Raw genomic sequence first — 15,913 nt, 5'->3', positions numbered from 1 at the left:
GTTTATTCCACTTTTATTTATTATCTATTTCACTTGTTTTGGCAATGTAAACATATGTTTCTCATGCCAATAAAGCCCGTTGGATTGAATTGAATTGAGAGAGAAGGAAAGAGTCTGTGGCTGCACGCCTCAATGTTTCTCTTTGACTAGACAGTGGGAAAGAGAGAGGTCTGAGGAAAGATCATGTTATGTGTTCAGCCATTATCATTATCACAGTGAATCCCACAGTGAATCCCTCCCTCCCTTTCTGTCACATGTAGGTCTTGTTTAGCCAACATTGGCTTCCATGTCAAAACTATCTGGCCTACAGCGACAACTATCTGGCCTTCAGTGACAACTATCTGGCCTACAGTGACAACTATCTGTCCTTCAGTGACAACTATCTGGCCTTCAGTGACAACTATCTGGTCTACAGTCTCAACTATCTGGCCTACAGTGAAAACTATCTGGCCTACAGTCTCAACTATCTGGCTTTCAGTGACAACTTTAAACATAAAACGGGATTTTTTTTAAAATGTGGATTTATTATCAAACTGGAACTCAGAGAGACAACAATAACGATCAATATTACTACAATAGTCTCCATGTTACAAGGCACTATACGAGTGCAGGTACATGCACACACACTCACACTAACCACAAATGACGCACCAACTCAAAATAGATGTACATGTCAACATTTGCAGCACATGGTACACAGTCATACATTGATCAGAGACAATGATATGGCTTCATAACTGAACCCATCCAAAACAACAGCCAAACAAGGAAGAGATGTCAGGCATTAGAGGTCAGGGGTCAGGGAACAGGGTTTAGAGGTCAGCGGGAGGTCAGGTGAGGGGCGAAGCATCCTTGGTCTGTCGTATCTCTGTAGCGAGGTGGTTGATCCTACCTGACCAGTAGAGCTCTCTGTCCTGCAACTGTACTGATAGTTCTCCCACCCTCCTCACCCAGTAGGCCTCATTAACAGCCTGGGCCTCGCCTGGCTCCCATGGCCCAGCCACGCTCAACTCTGCTCGGGTCAGGGCACTGTCCTTCTCCCCTGGCCTGGGACTGGGGCTGTGGCTGGGGGGGTGGTGAAAAGGGAAGGGGGAAAGGTGGGAGGCAGGGGGAGGGTATCCTGTGTCTCTATCCAGAGAGGGGGAGAGGGAGGGAAGGGAGGAAGACCCGTGGGTAAGGGAGAGGGGAAGGAGGGAGGTACCCCTCCGGTGGTTGGTTGGCGGTATCACTCGTCTGCGCTCTGCTCTCTCCTCCTCCAGCTGCAGACGCAATCTCTCGTTCTCTCCTCCCAGAGCACTCAGCTAGGGGAAAGAGAGAGAGAGAGTTTGAGAGACAGAGCTAGAGAGATACAGTTTGAGAAAGAAAGAGTTTGAGAGAGAGAGTGAGAGAGTTTGAGAGAGAGAGAGTTTGAGAGAGAGGAAAGCTGTTAAATGTTCCTGAGAGCTGTCATCATGGTGTAGATGTAACCAGAAAACAACAGAGACAGTCAGAGATGAGAGAAATGGGTTTACGACCCTACACACTGTCAACACAAAACTCATCAGGCATGGTCAGAATGGAACTGGGCTCCAAAAACACTCATATCCAAAACTTTAGATCATTGTTTGTACATAACTGGCAAGTTTAAGGTGTGTTTTGGTAGGTAAGATGCATGTCAATGTGTGAGATCTGCAATGACACAGTGATCAGAGAGAGAGAGAGATAGAGAGCAGTTGGCTGATTCCTGGTTATTTTGAGCTGTACGGTAAGCAGACAGAGATGAAAAACATACATATGGACAGAGAGAGTCTGTAGTGACAGTGACACTCTTCCCCATCTGTTCCTCAGACATGTGTACGTAAGAGTGAGTGTGTGTCGGTATAGAAGCTAAGGTTAAAGAGCGATGTTACACACACACACACACACACTTCCTATTCAAAGAGTATCTGAATAACACCCCCCCCAAGTACTCGCCCTACGGACGTTGTTATCGGTTTTGTTTGGTTGACAAAGCAGAGGTGAGGAGTGTTGCACAACCCAACAACCCAGTAAAAAAACACTGCAGTACACATTGTGCACAACTGTTGCGTGGGCAATGACATCAGAGGCTGAAAAAATTGTGTTCATTCTTTGCAGCAACACACAATTGTTGTTGTAATTTCGCAAACGTATGTGGCTTTTTCACCATTAAGGATTCTTTCACCATTATGCATGCACTAATTGTAAGTTGCTCTTGTATTAGAATATTTGTTATTTAAATAATTATTTTCTGTGCATTTGAGCATTTTCAGCTAATGTGGTCCGAATTAACTACTTCAATAAGAAGTATTTTAAAGTATTTTCAAAGCATTTCAGATAAATAGCCTATTATTTGAAATGATTTTCAAAGACTTATTTGAAATAGTATTTGAACCTAGGTCTGACTCACACAGTAACATTTCCATTACATCTCTGTACTCTAGCCAGTGGTTCATCTCTGTACTCTAGCCAGTGGTTCATCTCTGTACTCTAGCCAGTGGTTCATCTCTGTACTCTAGCCAGTGGTTCATCTCTGTACTCTAGCCAGTGGTTCATCTCTGTACTCTAGCCAGTGGTTCATCTCTGTACTCTAGCCAGTGGTTCATCTCTGTACTCTAGCCAGTGGTTCATCTCTGTACTCTAGCCAGTGGTTCATCTCTGTACTCTAGCCAGTGGTTCATCTCTGTACTCTAGCCAGTGGTTCATCTCTGTACTCTAGCCAGTGATGGGATAAAACATTCTGTGACACACCTAAACTTTTCCCAATAATGCATTTAGTGTTAATGACCTCCATCTCATCTGATCCATACTGCAAATCATCAATTTCCTGTGACCCAAAAAATGAATCGATTAAATGAATTTAAATAGGTTTATTTGAACTATTTTCATAGTTCCTTACTCAAGACGGTTCATTTGTGTGTACCCCTTTAAGAGCGTCCCGTAAATATCCAATAGAAAGAAAACCATGTAGGCCTAGCTCCGGTAAAATAGTAAAGGTCTAGAGACCAGCGGTTTGTAAAGGTTTTCTGCATTTCAAAATGGGTTTGGACGGTGTAGGCCGTCATTGTAAATAATCATTTGTTCTTAACTTACTTTTTTTGCAAGTATCTGTCCCAAACAGCAACAACATTCTCAGCAACATTTACAGAACCTTTTTACTTGCTATGACTGTGATACTGTATGTTATTGTTTAACTACCTTAGTTGACTACCTTCATTAAGTCACTCTGGATAAGAGTGTCTGCTAAATGACCAAAATGTAAATGTTTATGTGAAAATGAACTGCAAAGCACACTGGGTATTATTTTTGGCTTTGTTATGGGGTCATGTCTAGATGGGATACAGCTTAACCTAATTCTCCTAACCGGCTATGCTCTTTTCACACAATAGTGCCCTTGGACTTCTGATGCAGGGTGAAAGGGGGCCGAAATGGTATAGAAATGTATTTTATATTTTGAAAATACAAATTACAGCTCTCAAAAGCATCTTGTTACAAAATACTCAGAAGTAATACAGAAGAAATCCATCAACAGAAATGCTGCCCATCTCTGGTGCCAGCACCACAGGTGCTCCTAAGCCAAAACCCCATGTTCATTTTGTCACGTTTACAAGTGAGTTAAAAAAAAGATTAGGTAAAGTTTTGCGGCACCCCTGAGAGTTTCTAAAGGCACAGCAGTGTGATGAGGCACCCTTGAGAGTTTCTCAAGGCACAGCAGTGTGACGAGGCACCCGAGAGTTTCTAAAGGCACAGCAGTGTGACGAGGCACCCCTGAGAGTTTCTAAAGGCACACCAGTGTGACGAGGCACCCCTGAGAGTTTCTAAAGGCACACCAGTGTGATGAGGCACCCCTGAGAGTTTCTAAAGGCACAGCAGTGTGACGAGGCACCCCTGAGAGTTTCTAAAGGCACACCAGTGTGACGAGGCACCCCTGAGAGTTTCTAAAGGCACACCAGTGTGATGAGGCACCCCTGAGAGTTTCTAAAGGCACAGCAGTGTGACGAGGCACCCCTGAGAGTTTCTCAAGGCACACCAGTGTGATGAGGCACCCCTGAGAGTTTCTAAAGGCACACCAGTGTGACGAGGCACCCCTGAGAGTTTCTAAAGGCACACCAGTGTGATGAGGCACCCCTGAGAGTTTCTAAAGGCACAGCAGTGTGACGAGGCACCCCTGAGAGTTTCTCAAGGCACACCAGTGTGACGAGGCACCCCTGAGAGTTTCTCAAGGCACAGCAGTGTGACGAGGCACCCCTGAGAGTTTCTAAAGGCACAGCAGTGTGATGAGGCACCCTTGAGAGTTTCTAAAGGCACAGCAGTGTGATGAGGCACCCTTGAGAGTTTCTAAAGGCACAGCAGTGTGACGAGGCACCCCTTAGAGTTTCTAAAGGCACACCAGTGTGACGAGGCACCCCTGAGAGTTTCTAAAGGCACACCAGTGTGATGAGGCACCCCTGAGAGTTTCTAAAGGCACAGCAGGGTGACGAGGCACCCCTGAGAGTTTCTAAAGGCACACCAGTGTGATGAGGCACCCCTGAGAGTTTCTAAAGGCACACCAGTGTGATGAGGCACCCCTGAGAGTTTCTCATTGCACAGCAGTGTGATGAGGCACCCCTGAGAGTTTCTAAAGGCACACCAGTGTGACGAGGCACCCCTGAGAGTTTCTACAGGCACACCAGTGTGATGAGGCACCCCTGAGTTTCTCAAGGCACACCAGTGTGATATGGCACCCCTGAGTTTCTCAAGGCACACCAGTGTGACGAGGCACCCCTGAGAGTTTCTACAGGCACACCAGTGTGATGAGGCACCCCTGAGTTTCTCAAGGCACACCAGTGTGATGAGGCACCCCTGAGAGTTTCTCAAGGCACACCGGTGTGATGTGGCACCCCTGAGAGTTTCTAAAGGCACAGCAGTGTGACGAGGCACCCCTGAGAGTTTCTAAAGGCACAGCAGGGTGACGAGGCACCCCTGAGAGTTTCTAAAGGCACACCAGTGTGATGAGGCACCCCTGAGAGTTTCTCATTGCACAGCAGTGTGATGAGGCACCCCTGAGAGTTTCTAAAGGCACACCAGTGTGATGAGGCACCCCTGAGTTTCTCAAGGCACACCAGTGTGATATGGCACCCCTGAGAGTTTCTCAAGGCACACCAGTGTGATGAGGCACCCCTGAGAGTTTCTCAAGGCACACCAGTGTTACGCGGCACACCGGTTGAAAACCACTGTTCTAGACATCTCTCCTCCCCTATCCCTCTATCCCATCCCTCGTTCACAGAAAAGACAGACAGGCGGCAGTATTGGGATTATTAGGAAATATGTCTATCAGATGTGGGGCTTCCAATCTTTCTATTAAGGTGTGTGTTTGAACTTACTCCCTTCCTTCTCTCACCTCTTGATGATTCCTCCGATCTGAAACAGCCTGAATAGGTTGAAGAAATAAGGTGTAAACTCTTTCCACCTATCCTGTATATCCACAGATCCAGTAGAATCTAAGACCAACTTTATCTGTAGCCCTGCAAAATGCCATATCCCCTGCCTTGTCCAAAACCTCAGCCAAATCTCCAATCCACAGTTTAAATCCAGTAATACCTTCTTGTGAAAATGTCACCTCCTCCGCCCAGCCCAAATCAAACCAAAGTTATGTGTCTGTGAAAACACAGTATGATGTAAATTAACTAATTAACTCTAACATTCTTCGGGACATGTTTCATTTTCCATCATGTTTACAAAGATGAGACGTTTGCTAATTAAAAATCCCTGCACGAGTCTCTAACCCTGAACTGGTTCCGTCTAGGTGGGTGGAGTGTGTGTGCGTGTGCGATTGGTTTAGCTGATCATAGGCTAAAACCCACTGGTGACCAGTGTGAAGGCTGTCTACTACTCTTAGCAGAAGCAATAACAACACATTCAATATCCAAATGAAGAAAGGAGATTAGCTATTATTCTGAGCCACTAATCTATGGAAATTAAACATGTGTTATTCTATGGAGATTAGACAGCTATAATTGAGCTTCATCTGGAGTTCTCTAGCTGCAGAATGAAGTAAGACATTTCATTAGTCGTTTGACAAGGACATGGATAGGCGTGTTTGTGGCAGATGGCGGGCTGGTGAAATTGAGTGGGAGGTTGCCTGTCTGTCTAGGTGTGAGTTGGCGTCCTCATTAAGTGTTCTGTGTAGGAGCGGACGGCTGGATCGATATGTGTAATGATTCACACAGCAGATTAAGAGGTGTCTGAGACCCAGGCTATTAAACACAAGACACACACAATGAGGTGTCTGAGACCCAGGCTATTAAACACAAGACACACACAATGAGGTGTCTGAGAACCAGGCTATTAAACACAAGATACACACAATGAGGTGTCTCAGACCCAGGCTATTAAACACAAAACCACGAACAATGAGGTGTCTCAGACCCAGGCTATTAAACACAAGATACACACAATGAGGTGTCTCAGACCCAGGCTATTAAACACAAGTTACACACAATGAGGTGTCTCAGACCCAGGCTATTAAACACAAGATACACACAATGAGGAGTCTGAGACCCAGGCTATTAAACACAAGATACACACAATGAGGTGTCTCAGACCCAGGCTATTAAACACACATAATGAGGTATCTGAGACCCAGGCTATTAAACACAAGATACACACAATGAGGTGTCTCAGACCCAGGCTATTAAACACACATAATGAGGTGTCTGAGACCCAGGCTATTAAACACAAGATACACACAATGAGGTGTCTCAGACCCAGGCTATTAAACACACACAATGAGGTGTCTCAGACCCAGGCTATTAAACACACACAATGAGGTGTCTCAGACCCAGGCTATTAAACACAAGACACACACAATGAGGTGTCTCAGACCCAGGCTATTAAACACACACAATGAGGTGTCTCAGACCCAGGCTATTAAACACAAGATACACACAATGAGGTGTCTCAGACCCAGGCTATTAAACACACATAATGAGGTATCTGAGACCCAGGCTATTAAACACACACAATGAGGTGTCTGAGAACCAGGCTATTAAACACACACAATGAGGTGTCTGAGACCCGGGCTATTAAACACAAGATACACACAATGAGGTGTCTCAGACCCAGGCTATTAAACACAAGACACACACAATGAGGTGTCTCAGACCCAGGCTATTAAACACACACAATGAGGTGTCTCAGACCCAGGCTATTAAACACACACAATGAGGTGTCTCAGACCCAGGCTATTAAACACAAGACACACACAATGAGGTGTCTCAGACCCAGGCTATTAAACACACACAATGAGGTGTCTCAGACCCAGGCTATTAAACACAAGACACACACAATGAGGTGTCTCAGACCCAGGCTATTAAACACAAAACCACACACAATGAGGTGTCTGAGACCCAGGCTATTAAACACACACAATGAGGTGTCTCAGACCCAGGCTATTAAACACAAGACACACACAATGAGGTGTCTCAGACCCAGGCTATTAAACACACACAACGAGGTGTCTGAGAACCAGGCTATTAAACACAAGATACACACAATGAGGTGTCTCAGACCCAGGCTATTAAACACAAGACACACACAATGAGGTGTCTCAGACCCAGGCTATTAAACACAAGACACACACAATGAGGTCTCTCAGACCCAGGCTATTAAACACACACAATGAGGTGTCTCAGACCCAGGCTATTAAACACAAGACACACACAATGAGGTGTCTCAGACCCAGGCTATTAAACACAAAACCACACACAATGAGGTGTCTTGAGACCCAGGCTATTAAAGACACACAATGAGGTGTCTGAGACCCAGGCTATTAAACAAACAGAATGAGGTATCTCAGACCCAGGCTATTAAACACACACAATGAGGTGTCTGAGACCCAGGCTATTAAACACAAAACACACACAATGAGGTATCTGAGACCCAGGCTATTAAACACAAAACCACACACAATGAGGTGTCTCAGACCCAGGCTATTAAACACAAGATACACACAATGAGGTGTCTGAGACCCAGGCTATTAAACACACACAATGAGGTGTCACAGACCCAGGCTATTAAACACACACAATGAGGTGTCTCAGACCCAGGCTATTAAACACAAGACACACACAATGAGGTGTCTCAGACCCAGGCTATTAAACACACACAATGAGGTGTCTGAGAACCAGGCTATTAAACACAAGATACACACAATGAGGTGTCTCAGACCCAGGCTATTAAACACAAGACACACACAATGAGGTGTCTCAGACCCAGGCTATTAAACACACACAATGAGGTGTATCAGACCCAGGCTATTAAACACAAGACACACAATGAGGTGTCTCAGACCCAGGCTATTAAACACAAAACCACACACAATGAGGTGTCTGAGACCCAGGCTATTAAACACACACAATGAGGTATCTCAGACCCAGGCTATTAAACACACACAATGAGGTGTCTGAGACCCAGGCTATTAAACAAACAGAATGAGGTATCTCAGACCCAGGCTATTAAACACACACAATGAGGTGTCTCAGACCCAGGCTATTAAACACAAGATACACACAATGAGGTGTCTGAGACCCAGGCTATTAAACACACACAATGAGGTGTCACAGACCCAGGCTATTAAACACACACAATGAGGTGTCTGAGACCCAGGCTATTAAACACACACAATGAGGTGTCACAGACCCAGGCTATTAAACACAAGATACACACAATGAGGTGTCTGAAACCCAGGCTATTAAACACACACAATGAGGTGTCACAGACCCAGGCTATTAAACACAAGATACACACAATGAGGTGTCTCAGACCCAGGCTATTAAACACAAGATACACACAATGAGGTGTCTCAGACCCAGGCTATTAAACACAAGATACACACAATGAGGTGTCTGAGACCCAGGCTGTCCTTTCAGAATCAGGAACCTGTCACACACTGAAGGCCTATAGGTTCACCACTGTCCTAACCTGTCACACGCTGAAGACCTATAGGTTCACCACTGTCCTAACCTGTCACACACTGAAGGTCTATAGGTTCACCACTGTCCTAACCTGTCACACGCTGAAGACCTATAGGTTCACCACTGTACTAACCTGTCACACACTGAAGACCTATAGGTTCACTACTGTACTAACCTGTCACACACTGAAGACCTATAGGTTCTCCACTGTACTAACCTGTCACATACTGAAGGTCCAACAGGTACTCCACTATACTAACCTGTCACACACTGAAGACCTATAGGTTCACCACTGTCCTAACCTGTCACACACTGAAGGTCTATAGGTTCATCACTGTCCTAACCTGTCACACACTGAAGGTCTATAGGTTCACCACTGTACTAACCTGTCACACTGAAGACCTATAGGTTCACCACTGTCCTAACCTGTCACACACTGAAGACCTATAGGTTCACCACTGTCCTAACCTGTCACACACTGAAGACCTATAGGTTCACCACTGTCCTAACCTGTCACACACTGAAGACCTATAGGTTCACCACTGTACTAACCTGTCACACTGAAGACCTATAGGTTCACCACTGTACTAACCTGTCACACACTGAAGACCTATAGGTTCACCACTGTCCTAACCTGTCACACACTGAAGACCTATAGGTTCACTACTGTACTAACCTGTCACACACTGAAGACCTATAGGTTCACTACTGTACTAACCTGTCACACACTGAAGACCTATAGGTTCACCACTGTCCTAACCTGTCACACACTGAAGACCTATAGGTTCACCACTGTCCTAACCTGTCACACACTGAAGACCTATAGGTTCACCACTGTCCTAACCTTCACCACTGTTCCTAACCTGTCACACACTGAAGACCTATAGGTTCACTACTGTACTAACCTGTCACACACTGAAGACCTATAGGTTCACTAACTGTCACACACTGAAGACCTAACCTGTCACACACTGAAGACCTATAGGTTCACCACTGTCCTAACCTGTCACACACTGAAGGTCTATAGGTTCACTACTGTACTAACCTGTCACACACTGAAGACCTATAGGTTCACTACTGTACTAACCTGTCACACTGAAGACCTATAGGTTCACCACTGTACTAACCTGTCACACTGAAGACCTATAGGTTCACCACTGTACTAACCTGTCACACACTGAAGACCTATAGTTTCACCACTGTCCTAACCTGTCACACACTGAAGACCTATAGGTTCACCACTGTACTAACCTGTCACACACTGAAGACCTATAGGTTCTCCACTGTACTAACCTGTCACACACTGAAGGTCTATAGGTACTCCACTGTACTAACCTGTCACACACTGAAGGTCCAACAGGTTCTCCACTATAATAGATATAAAGACTGTTATAATGCCCCCTCTCTCCTCTTACTAATAGTGAGCGCACAACTTTCCTACAATTTCCACCACTCCACCCCACCAGCGAGTCAAGGAAATGTAATGAAAGTAAAGGACTAATGTTTAGAGTAAATCCCAGGTTTCAATAGGCCATAAGATATTCATGTTTCAAGAAAGGAGTGTATATATTTGGCCTGGCAAAGTGGTTATATGCGCTGACTGAATGGAAGCTGATAATACATTTTTTAATCAGCTGGTCTCGCAAAGAAATTATTAGTCCTCACTGTCCGAATCAAGACCGAGTACCAATGTATCCGACACAAGACCAAGAAGCTCAATATGTGATATCGAGACTGGATTTGAGTACTACAACACTGGCTATAACTATACTAAACAACTCTAGAGCAAAACAGTTGACATGCTGCTGATACCTTTCAAACCCAAAACATTCACAACAGCCAGGTGATTGATTCTAGAAGCTTTGTTCAAGAAGAGGAAGAGGAGAGAAAATAAACATTCCTCTTCCTGCACGTTGTGGATTTGTTGACCATTTCTCTTGTGAAGTGACAACCCAGATAAACGACGGTGCACTTCTCTTTTGGTCAGGAGATTCTTCTGTTCTTCCTTTCTGTCTTTTATCCCAGCATACCATTTCTCTTCCCCGTCAGAGAGTGATGGGTTACAACACCATATTGATACTTCTCTCTCTGGCATGAAAGAGAATCATTTAGTGATGAAGAAACGTCCCCGTTATCTACTGATGAGATTGGTTCTCTCTTTCCTCCCTCCTTCAGAGGAAATGGATGTGTGTGTGTTTGATGTCAGACGCTTTAAGGCTTCTTCTTCAGTCTGAACTACACAGCAGGTGGACTGGTCTGTATGTGTGAGTCTGTGTTGGGCCAGATGGACCCAGTATGTGTGTGTGTGTGTTCTTACCTGTTTGTTGAGCAAGCCTATAGCCTCCAGGTTGCTTCTCAGTCTGACCTGCATGTACTGGATCCGACTCAGGTTGGTGGTCACAAAGCTCTCCCTCTCCCTGCACACACACACACACACACACACACACACACACACACACACACACACACACACACACACACACACACACACACACACACACACACACACACACACACACACACACACACACACACACACACACACACACGCACGCACGCACGCACACACACACACACGAGCACACAGAGGAAAGAACATTGTTAAACATTGTTACACACCGTCTAATGATGACAAAGAAGAAGTGATAGCGATGATAATGATGGAGATAGAACATTATAAAGATTATATATAATACAGACAATTTTGTTGTCTGACCTCCGTTTTCTCCATAACAGAGTTGAAAAGCATAAAGCTGATATTTCAATGATAAACATGTGCACTTGTCTAACAAAATATTTTTTATCAAATGACTTTGCTTTACAAATTCAGGGCAAAGAACAACAAATTGGCAAACATCTTGATAAAGCACATCAAAATATGTTCTGAACATAGATGGAGGACGGAGCTAAATGGATTCCAGAATTCATTAAATCATATATAAGACATTTAACAATTTATTTACATTTTTGGGAAATTACAAACAAATGTTCCCTCTGATATCTCCAGATCCTCGGAGACTGAGTGAGGAATGTCCATTAAATGAACGACGTACAGTAAAATAATGGTTGCCTGTCCTGACTTTGTGTGTGTGTGTGTGTCAGTACTCTCCCAGTCCTGTGCTGTGGCTTTCATGCACCGATGGGTCCAGTTAGGAGGGTAGTAACATTAGCATGCAAACCTTGTAAATACTTTTACTAGCCCTCTCGTCAAGCCAAGACTCCTTAGCCTATTAGACTACTGCAAAGGACCCCAATCTTCATTTTCTTGTCAAGAGGAACTAAGGGTCTGTATCTCATGTTGATAAAGAGCAGTGAATGAAAAGGCAGGGGATCATGCTTGACTTGTTTAACGTAGTCATCATATTGCTAACGAATAGCAATCTCCATACGCACGCGGGCGAGTGAACACACACACACACACACACACACACACACACACACACACACACACACACACACACACACACACACACACACACACACACACACACACACACACACACACACACACACACACACACACACACACACACACACACACACACACACACACTATTAGCAACAACTTAAAGAAGAAGCCAAGATGTTAGGAGCCCATTATGAAGATGAACATAGATCAGAAGTCACAGCGATACGTCTCTGAAATGTAGTTTCATGAACCACATCGACCTGCTTTATCTCAATCAATATTAAACAGCTCAGTGGGGTCGAGACACGGGTACATAGAGGACAATAATGAGTTAAACTTAAAATAACAATAGGTGTCCTTCATTCGAGAAGAGCATCTGCATACAGAACCCTACTGTACCTTCTCCAGGGTTAAAGTCCAACTGTTTTAAATACCTATATGGGACACGTATTACCTGTGATAAACCTGTACGTGAATAACTAATATGTTTTGTCACAGAATAGCACACATCTGCATGGATATTGGGTTATTCATAATGGTTAACATCCATGCATATCATGGGATGTGTTACATGTGATTAATAAGCTGTTTGTGTTATCAGAAATATAAATAAAGCTATTGGAATACATATAGAGAGATATAGAGAGTTGAACAATGTCCACAGAAACCCTCTTTTATCTCCATGTTTTCCAACATGTTGTTTTGGTTTTAACCAGAGCCTTCAACAGGCTGTAAAACATCTCATCAACACAGAGGCTGAGGCTGATAGATTTATGTTCACACACTTAAACCAGGGGAACACGCTTGGTTGCTGTGTGTTTGGCACTGGGCCTGTATACACATATGTGTATTTGTTTGTGTGTGTAAGTGTCACTGTGTGTGTCAGAGTGTGTGTGTTTGTATGTGTATGTGAATGTGTAATTACAGGCCTAACCCAATCAGTGTGTGTATAATTACAGTCATTAGTGTTGGAGACAAGCTGACATCGCCACAGAACAAACACTAACGAGTTCGCTCTCCCTCTCTCTCTCCCCGTCCTTCTCTCTCTCTCTCTCCCATCTCCCTCGCTCTCTCCCCGTCCTTCTCTCTCTCTCTCCCATCTCACTCTCTCTCTCCCGTCTCCCTCTCTCTCTCCCTGTCCTTCTCTCTCTCTCTCCCATCTCGCTCTCTCTCCCGTCCCCCTCTCTCTCTCCCGTCTCCCTCTCTCTCCCCGTCCTTCTCTCTCTCCCATCTCGCTCTCTCTCCCGTCCCCCTCTCTCTCTCCCTGTCCTTCTCCCCTCGTTCTTCTCTCTCTCCCCCCGTTCTTCTCTCTCTCTCTCTCTCTCTCGCTTTCTGGCTCTTTCATTCATCACTCTTTCTTGCTCTCTGTGTCATATCTAGTCATCTTTCCTGCTCACTCTCTGTATCTCTCCACCACTCTATCCCTTCTCCTCTCCCTCCCTCTAATCCTCTTCTGGAATGACTGTGGTGCTAATTAAGAACATGATGGTATTGGTGGTAATTTAACGACCTTCTGGCTCCACTGAGAGACTGGAGCTGACAGACAGATGTGACACAAGTGCTCCTAGCTGGTTCAGTGCAGCTGGAGGGAGAAGCTCTGTAACACAGAATGAGAGACAGCGACAGAGAAAGAGAGACAGAGGGAGAGAGACAAAGCCATATAGCGAGAAAGAGTGGGAGAGAGAGAGAAATATATATTTAAGGCCTAGTTTCACTCTTTCCTCTCATCTTCTCTCTTGCCCTTTTAGACTGAAGAAGAGCTTTCAGGGGTTTTAGTCTCCTTGCTTTTCCCATATCCTTCATATCCTGTATGCTTCATTCTATAGCTAGAGGACTCCTGATATCTCCAGGTGTGATAAGTAGGATTTTTTTTGTTGTCTTCTTATCTGTTGTTGTCTGGTACTGTATTTTTGCTAGCTAGGGTCACCTACTTTAAGTGCTGCCTGTCTTCCCAGTAGTCTACTTGGTGTGTGAACTGCTGACTGCTCATCACTTGCAGATAGTTGTTGACACATCAACCAGGATCAAGGTGCAGAGCAACTTGTTTTGGTAATCAGTGGCTGTATTGGGGGAGGAGTGGTTTCACTTCTCCTAGGCAATCAGCAATTAGTACAGGGAAGTGTTCTCTCCACCTTTAATAGTTAATTAGCTATTACTGTTAGTTCTTCAGTCTCCCCTTGATTCTCAGCGGCAGCTAAAAGCAGCGGTCATGTTGCAAAACTAAGACTGTCGCCGATACAAAGACTGGTCTACCGAAAGAGAGGAAGGCTTCACACCACTCTCTCACTATCTTACCTAGTTGTTTACAGATTCTCATTTTGCTCTTTTGTAGCTTTGTCAACTGTGTATGTTTTCTATACCTGTTCCTTCCTCTCCCTGTAGGCTTTACAGACACTCCCCACTCCTTGGCTGCAGCCCTTCTAATTTAGTGGACCCTGCGCACACAACCCATGTGGAATTCCAGGTCTCTGGCAGCTTTGGTAGTTCATCTCACCCTATGCTGCACTTCAGTCCCTTGACTTTACTGCCCTGACAGAGACATGGATCCCACCAGAGAACACTGCTACTCCAGCTGCTGTTTCTTCATCTGAATATGTTTTCTCTCATGGTCCGAGAGCTTCTGGTTGTCATAGTGATGGCACAGGTCTACTCATTTGTCCTAAGTGGAGATTTTCTATTTTCACCCTCTCTTACCTGTTTCTCCTCATTTGAATTCCATACTGTCACTTGTCCACTCAAGATTAACAGTATGCCCACCAGGTGCCCTTGGCGAGTTCCTCAATTAGTTGGACACCTTGATAAGCTCATTTCCTGACGATGGCTCACCGCTCTTAGTACTTGGCGACTTCAACCTCCCGACATCTGCCTTCGATTCCTTTCTTTCCACTTCTCACCCTTTCCCAATCCCCTCCCACTCACAAGGCAGGCAATACACTTGGCCTCATCTTTACTAGAGGCTGCTTACTACTAATCTCACTGCAACCCCCCTCCAGGTCTCTGATCAATACTTTACTTTTCTGTCTCCCTTTCCTCCAATCCTAGTCACTCGGCCCCTATGCAGACAGTCATGCGCCATCACAATCTTTGCTCTCTCTCTCCCACTACTCTCCTATTCTATCCTGTAATCTCTCCCTTCTGCTAAATCCTTCTCCCTCCTGTCTCCTGATTCTGCCACTCCTCCCTTTCCGTATCCTATAACTTGCCCTGTCCCCTTTCCTCCCGGCCAGGTCGGCCCTCCCCTCTTGCTCCGTGGCTGAGTGACTCATTGCGAGCATACAGAAGAGGGCTGCGGGCAGCTGAGCGAAAATGGAGGAAAACTAAACTTCTGGAGGATCTATCAACCTTTCACTCCCTACTCTCCCTCTCATCTTCCAATCTCTTCCCATCTCTCTCTCTCTCCCTCTCTCTCCCTCCCACTTTCTACCACTAAATTTCAAGCGTATGCCTCTAGCCCTAGGAAACTCTTTTCCACTTTCTCCCTCCTTAATCCTCTATGCCCTCACTCTCTGCAGACAACTTTGTCAACTCAGCCATGACATATGCTACTCATTCA

The 15,913-nt window shown here is 45.0% G+C and overlaps 1 protein-coding gene across 1 annotated transcript in view; it reads right to left on the bottom strand.

Annotated features, from left to right (window-relative positions):
• Positions 1-262: 262 nt before the first annotated feature.
• The window catches only part of LOC123990403 (trichohyalin-like), a 144,632-nt gene continuing 128,981 nt past the window's right edge, over positions 263-15,913 (bottom strand). The window contains exons 30-31 of the mRNA XM_046290958.1: positions 11,269-11,368; positions 263-1,301 (exon numbers count right to left, since the gene is read on the bottom strand). Coding sequence (XP_046146914.1) covers positions 831-1,301; positions 11,269-11,368 — 571 coding nt within the window. The 3' untranslated portion in view covers positions 263-830. The remainder of the gene's footprint in view (positions 1,302-11,268; positions 11,369-15,913) is intronic.

This window comes from Oncorhynchus gorbuscha, linkage group LG12 (genome assembly GCF_021184085.1).
Source record: "Oncorhynchus gorbuscha isolate QuinsamMale2020 ecotype Even-year linkage group LG12, OgorEven_v1.0, whole genome shotgun sequence".
Taxonomy (NCBI): Eukaryota; Metazoa; Chordata; class Actinopteri; order Salmoniformes; family Salmonidae; genus Oncorhynchus; species Oncorhynchus gorbuscha.
Note: the sequence above shows the minus strand (reverse complement) of the source record. Positions and strands in the feature narration are given on the sequence as shown.